Source organism: Stegastes partitus, unplaced genomic scaffold, assembly GCF_000690725.1.
Source record: "Stegastes partitus isolate 25-593 unplaced genomic scaffold, Stegastes_partitus-1.0.2 Scaffold52, whole genome shotgun sequence".
Classification (NCBI taxonomy): Eukaryota; Metazoa; Chordata; class Actinopteri; family Pomacentridae; genus Stegastes; species Stegastes partitus.
In genome coordinates, this window is record NW_007577783.1 from 296,551 (window position 1) to 303,859 (window position 7,309).

The following is a 7,309-nucleotide window of genomic DNA, read 5'->3' on the forward strand; positions in this document are numbered from 1 at the left end:
AAAAGCAATAAGAGGGGAGACCTCCGAGCGGGGTGAATACTTTTATAGGCACAACATTCATAGTGAAAAAATAGAGGCAGAGTAGTTATGAAAACTAAACCTTTATATTTTACTCAACGCTTTAGGTTCCAGTAAAAATGTTCTTTTCATTGTTCTAGTACATGTAAAGGTGTAAATCTAAACAATAAATACAACAGAGGAACAAGAGACACTGTACCACCTGCAGAAGATGTACATGCCTGATATAACCAGACGTTACCTGTTCTACGCTGCGGGCCGAACCTCTGCATGAAAGGTTTTCTGAGTGTTATATATACGTTGACATTTATACATATACGAGTTCATTCGATGAATCAGTTGGACTGCGTACATACAAAACCTGATCCTAAAGACGAGGAGAATTCACTTAAAGGAGCAGCTGGAGATGTAGAGAAACAGACTTAAAGGTGGAAACTGTGAGTCTGGTTGATAATAAGCTAGTTAGCATCTTAGCTACTTAGCATGTGCCACACTCTTCAGCCCTCACAGAATGGACCGCTGGCGGATTGTAAAGAGACAGAATAGGTTTGGTTTTGAAAATTTATCTCGATATCTTCCCCTGCCGTGTCCGTCCACGTGGCAGTTTGGGGTGGGTAGTTAACAGAAACGCACCGGCCATCGCACGTTGTCGTTACTCTCTAGTTCCTTATTGTCATGGTTAGTCAGGGGTTTGGTTTCTGATGTTCTCCGTTAGGTTAGGGTTTGTTCTGATTTGTGCTCTTGAATAGAGATCGAGTCTCTTTTTGGGCATCCGCCTTCGAAGTTTGTCTTATTTTCTTTTTTGTTTTCTTCAGTAGTTGATGAATCCATTTATTTGTTGCGTTGTCTCGGTTGGTGTCGTATCGTTTTCCAGAAGGGGTTTTGGTTTCTGGTTTTGGTTTGTTCCAGTTTGTGTTTTTGAATGAATGTCGTGGTCTCGTTTTAGCTATTTGTCTTTGAATTTTGTCTTGTTGTCTTACGTGGTTAATTCATCCAGTTTTTTCAGTCGCGTTGTCTCGGTTTGTGTCATATTGTTTCCCAGAAAAGGGGTTTTAGAATCACATCCTCCACCTTTAGTGGCTTTCTTGCCCAGATTTAAGCCCTTTTCAGACATGGAACATTCCTGGCTTCATCGGTCTGTCACAGTGATGGCATTCTGCTATTACGTCACTTTGATTGAGTTGACAAAATCTAACATTAATGTCAAAGAGTCACAGCACACACACGGTATTCACTGGGCAGTAGCTGTAGGGACACAATGCGTATCTACTACGTACCAATAGATTTAACTGTAAATTTTAAACCGTAACTGTGTGATTTTGGCAGCAAACTCTTGACGCCTCCTAATGCGACTGTCTCAACCTCATGAGGTCTGATCATGTCAGATCGCCGTCATGAATCCTACAGACTAGTAACCAGATTAATGATTGCATGTCTGAAAGGGGCCTTGGATGAAAAGACTGACTCCTCTCACATCCACAGCAGGCATGTAGCAGGTTAGCCTAGCTTAGCATATAGACTGGAAACAGCTCTCAAAAATCAGTCCAAAGGAAAGAAAATCCATCGACCAGAACCTCTGAGCTGACTAATTACATCATAATGCATCCCTAACACAGACTGTTTACTTAATTAGAGTAAAAACATAAATGCAAAACCTTGTTTAAAGCCAAAGATAGTTCGTCACATAACCCACAGTAAAACTAGAGGTTGACTTTTCAGACAAGACAAACTCTAACACAGACTTTGTTGAAATGCCTTGTTTATTTCTGTTTCACATTTATGAGTTCTGACCAATCAGAGAGCGCTGCAGGCGAGGAGCTGCTGGACACCACAGAGTAGTTTTTAAAAAATTTATCAAGAATCCGTCAAAAAAATTATGAAACTGGAAAAATGCTGAATATCAAATCTGATAATTGGTTAAACTGATAATCGCTCAATCGCAAAATAAAGCACGACTTGTCATTTTCACACTTTGGTTTTTGTGTCGCTTTAAGAAATAATATTTGATGAACTTAAATTGTTAAATGTGGACGGATCTGGGCCAACACTTTCCCCTTGTTTCCAGTCTTCATGCTGCATTAAGCTAACCCCCTCCTCCAGCTGCACATCACAACTCTCTGTGAATGAGACTACTTCTTTAAGATGAACTCCAACATGTGGCGTAGCACGGCGATGCTGAGATCAGCACAACTGCTTTCTCCTTCACAGCAGCTCGGCTTATACGAAGCCTGTGTCCGATCGCTGAGGATCCGTTTAAACAGATCTGGGTCTTTAGAAATGTCTTGTGACTGGCTGTCAAACAGGTCCAGCTGCATTGAGGCCACTGGACACGGTCTCGTAGCCCACAGAGACCAGGGTGAGGACGTTCCCCTCCACGTCGTCCGGCTTGCACTGCTCTGCCTGGGCCTCCACAGGACCCGGGCTTTCCTGTCTCATCTTCTTCCGGGCTCTGGCTCGGCTCTTGCCTTTTGAAATGACCTTCCCCTGCTCTTTCACGCCTCCGGCCACTTTGGGAGTCTTGTCGTTGTCGGTGGAGCGGGATTTGCGGTGGCGCCTGCGGATGCGACGCATCGGCGGACCCGAGTCGGCCGGGTCCGATGCCGCCGCGCCGGACAGGATGCGAATCTGCTGCTCGATCACCATGACGATCATGTCCAGCGCGACGTCCAGCATTCCAAGCCCGAGGCCGTGAGTGACGTTGTCGAAGCCGCCGCTGTTGGTCGGGTCCTTGAAACACTTCCTCATATCTTCAAGGTGGTTCCTGCAAGAAAAATGGAGAGAACTTAATATTTTCTTGTATGTGCAACAACCATGTGATGGAAGGCCTTCAGCGAGGACACACGTACTTAGTCTCAATAATTTTGGACCAGTGTTGGACTGTATTCGTCTCGGGGATGAGCTGCTTCGCCATGTTGCCGTAGTCGATGTAATCATGGGCAAAGTCCTTCATATCGTCACACAGAGCTCTGGTGTCGCCTGTGAAAGAAACAGAACCACAGCGTTAAAACACAGCCTCTCCATCTTCTAACACTCCCTCACACACACTTCTTCTGTCACCTTCAGTGAGTTTGGAGAACGAGGAGGAAACGGAGGTAGTTGTGCTTGGAGTGAGGCCGAGTACATTCAGCGACTCCAGGAGTGTTTTCTTGCTGGCCGGGCCTCTGCTGACCCGAGTGTACGCCGCCAAGGACCGCAGGGACATCTTCTCTGGGGCCTGCAGGCGCCGTTTAATTTCGTCATAGGAGATGAGATACTTCCCTGAAAGTGGAGCGAAAACAGGAGGAGGTGAAGCAGCGCAGTGGGGTTGGGCTGCAAGAGCATCATATCAAATCAGATGGTTTAACTCAGCATCTTGTGCAAAATCTTAAGTGAAAAAAGTTACAACTACTAAAATAAATTAACTTTTGAAAGGCTGAAGTTCAAGAAGTTTCTTGTGTTCATTGCTCAGTGCATTTTACTGATTTTACTGCCATAATTAAAATAGAACTTGTGATTGTGATACGATACAAAAAGCCTTAAATAAATGAACATGTGGTTTAGCACAGGATTTTTAAATGTACAAAGTATTCCTAATGCACAGGTTTGGATGTGTTATTGATGATCCACCCCATCACACAGGGTGAGATCCTCAAACAGGCGACCACTTACGAGCCTTCGATCCTTTCATGTTGGGGTCCAGGAGCGACGACACCTCCGCAAAAGGCATCTGGCTGCCGGACTCTGAGTTTGTGCTTGAGTTTGGCTGCAGCTCCTGGCTCTGGGACACGTCCTCAGCCTGGACCGGGCCAGAAACCTGCATCTGAGGCTGAATATGAGGCTGCATGCTGTGCATTTCCATCTGGTTCTGGTCCAGTGGAGCCTGACCTTGTGCTTGAGGGAGGACTAATGTGTTTTCAGATAAACCCTGCAGGCTCATTCCCCCTTGTGCTACGCTGCCGGCTTGATCCGAAGCTACCTGAAAAATGCCCATGACCGGCTTGACCACAGTGAAAACCATGTTCCCCTGGGCGTCCAGACCCACCACCCTGGTAGACGGGTCCATGTCTTTATTGAAATTTTTTACCTTTCTGTCTGCAGGAGGAGTTAATTATCAGTTCAGGTTACCTCAGAGGCCCATGTAGTGTTACAGCACACGCCTCTGTTCCTAAATGGTTGAAGCTGACCTGATCAGAGGAACGTAAGCTGACTCCCTCTATTGTCACGGTAGAACCTCCCACAAGGAACCGGCTACAACATTTCACTTCCTTTGTCCTGTTTCATGACGCTGATAATCCCTCGCGCAGCATCATAGAAGAAGTTTCTGGAAAAAAAGAGGAAAATCATGAAGTTTAGGTTGTGCTTTTTAAGGTTGTTATTAAACGCTTGAACCAAATCTGAGCAGACGACACGCTCATGACAGTATTTGCAGCGACTGCATCGACGTCCAGCTGAAATTCTGCAGCTGTTCACTCAAACTTTGTTGATATTTAGCTGAAATATAGCTCGTTTGGGTTATTTAGAGACACATCATTTATTTGATATGTCTTGGGATGAAGTGAAATCACTCACACGGACAGACGTTCGGGTTTAAATGGAACCAAACAACAAAACGTGAGCTGCTGCTAATCTCTCTCCTGGGGGATTAAGGTGCAAACGTATAAAGCTGTAAAGTCGGGGTTTCTCCTGCTTAAAGGAATTTCTGGAGCCCCATGAAGAGATTTTAGCCGATATCAAAGGAAATCTTAACCGCAAAAACGATGAGAATTTAAGAAAAATTAGGCAGTTTTGTTTACTGCAGTTTCATCGACTCGCTCATAAAAACCACTTTTGTCTCTGAAATCATGTGAAATAACAGAAAAATGCAGTTTGTTGTCAAATGACAGACTTATTGTCTGTACTTTATGCAGCCTAATAATGCTGATTGTTTATACAGTTAAATATTGTCCACGAGGTGCAAGAATTTCTCACAAACTGCAGTACTTCCATGAACTTATAACTGAATTGGACTTGCCGTAATCTATTAATTTCTATTGTGAATTACTGTAAATCCGTTATAGGCTGTTGGAAATAATGATCAAGTGCATGTCCCAGCAAGCCAGTCTATATTTACACATATTTAATAGATATATGATTGTATCGTTCAGCATAAGCTAGAATTTATTGATGGTAATTATTCAGGAGAGTGAAAACCACACCAATAAACTGTGATGTAATGATAAGAAAAGGGCTCAGGTAGATGCTGTGGCTCATGAAATGGACACTGAGTGTGTGCAGTCTCCAAAGATAAAGATGAGAGTCCTCTATGAGCTTTGGAGGAGACATTCTGTCGGCCTCAGAAACAAAGGACTGATTGGAGACAGAATATTGCTCATGACTGGTGTTGAAAATCAGGAGATAATCAAGCTTTGGAGGGACCTATGACGCCCATTAGCAGGTTAAAGAATCTTATTTAAGTTCACGCTTTTTTCCGCAACTTCAGCTGACCTCAACACCAGCTCAGTTTGTCGTCCTGATGTGTGGACTGAAGATCACAGTGTGTCCATTTTGTTTTGTGTGTGTGTTTGAATAGAATACTTTATTTATCTCAGACCTGGGACGTTTACACACCACAGCAGCATCCAAAAATAATAAAGGTACAGGAAAATAACAATCATTAAGTAATATGCATCCTGGTGTCGGCACACAGCAGGTCCAAGGCCCCACCATCTCCGGTTGGGCAGTCCACATACTGGCTGAATGTGGGGAGATGGTCGAGAGCGATTAAAGTCTCCTGAGATGACGATCAGAGACTGAGAGTGTGATGTTTGCAGCTGGGACACTGAACTATGGATGAGTTCACAGTCAGGAGTAAAATAATTTTCTTAGTTTTGCAGTTTTCATAATTGATTCATTTCCAGGTTGCAGCTTCTTAAATGCGAGCCGGATTTCCTGTGTACTACAATATTAAATGAATATCAGAACTGGAGAACTGTTATCTTTGTTCAGAGATTAATTATAATTCCATTTAAACAGTGCGATAACTGCACACTAGACTCATGCGGATCAAAGGAACTTATTTGGAAAAACAAAAAGGCTCAGGCTGGTATAGGTCTTGAACTGACATTTTTCACACATAAATAACGTCAACAGTGTGTCTACATAATCACATAACACCCCAGTTTAAACACCAAACAATCCAAGTGCTCCTTGTTTGTGGCGAAACACTGCTGCCCACACCATCCTCAGTGACTTCCTCCACTTTGTGTTGGTATTAGTTTGATTCAGGGATGTGATTTGCTCCGCGCGTCAAAGCGCAGCACCTCTCCAGACGCATTACGCACAGCTCCGTATGAACGGAACAGCGTTTAAAGCAGCCTTGCAAACAACACGACGGGTCTGACACACGAGATAGGACCGATAGAGGTCCACTGTTTTGGTGTCAACAACTGTTTCCTCTCTGCTTCTGAGGACGGACCTATAAGTAGCCTGGAAAACAACTGAACTAACTTTTAAAGGAGCGGTTTGATTCTCCCGCTCAGGCTGCCTCGATGCGCAAACTAATAGCTAGAAACATATCGTAAAATGTTAGCTTTATCACGTCTACCTGGAGTTTAAGAAACATTTGGTTGCCTCTGTGATATATTCTGACCTGCAGCTGCGTAGAAACCCCCCTTTAGTTTAAAGCTACCGCCTAGAGACGCACATTTCATCAACACGGTCACATTAACTAACATCCATCATGGCTGCCAGCCGCCGCCGCTGCTGCTGTTTGTTCGGCCTGAAACGACACACAAAAAACCGGCGAAACGGCCGCGGTCCCGGACGGGACACGGCGGGTTCTCAAGCCCCAACCTTGGATGCAACTAGTGACGGTTGTCCCACTCACCGAGCTGCCGTGCGGTGCTTCCTAAAACGACACTGATCCTAGAACGGTCGGCGTCGGAGCCAGCGACATTTTTCCTTCTTCTCTGCTGTTGCTTCGGCGGGTTGCAAATCAGCTGTACGTGCACTACCGCCCCGGAGCAGTAATCGCGCCTCTGATTGGTCGACGGGCACGTCAATCACGCGAGGAGTGATTTGTCATTGGACGTGAGCGCCGTCAGTAGAACAGAGGGGGCGGTATTTCCGACTCCAGCGTCTCCAAATACAAACGTGTGAAGTCTTGTGTTTATTCAGTTGTTTTCTTGCTTTATTTTTTTGTTTATCTGATTTTAGGAGCTGTGATCGGCCACAAACTTGTTGTAAATCACACTATAATATGTAAGTGCACTTATATGGAGAATTTAAGATGGTTTATGCACTTATTTTATTTTTATTTTTTTTACAGAATAGC

At 44.4% G+C, this 7,309-nt stretch overlaps 1 protein-coding gene across 2 annotated transcripts; it reads right to left on the reverse strand.

The window, feature by feature from the left end:
- Positions 1-26: 26 nt before the first annotated feature.
- On the reverse strand, positions 27-6,952 carry LOC103352807 (uncharacterized). 2 transcript variants are annotated; one of them, XM_008275467.1, is made up of 5 exons: positions 6,863-6,952; positions 3,667-4,318; positions 3,076-3,276; positions 2,865-2,994; positions 27-2,779 (listed from the first exon to the last, which is right to left on the reverse strand). In XM_008275467.1, the coding sequence occupies exons 2-5, from the start codon at positions 4,058-4,060 to the stop codon at positions 2,314-2,316; spliced, it is 1,191 nt and encodes a 396-aa protein (XP_008273689.1). In that variant the 5' UTR covers positions 4,061-4,318; positions 6,863-6,952; the 3' UTR covers positions 27-2,313. The 2 variants fall into 2 exon arrangements, with proteins under 2 accessions (XP_008273689.1, XP_008273690.1); XM_008275468.1 differs by lacking the exon at positions 6,863-6,952 and adding an exon at positions 6,709-6,786.
- Between the last annotated feature and the right edge of the window lie 357 nt (positions 6,953-7,309).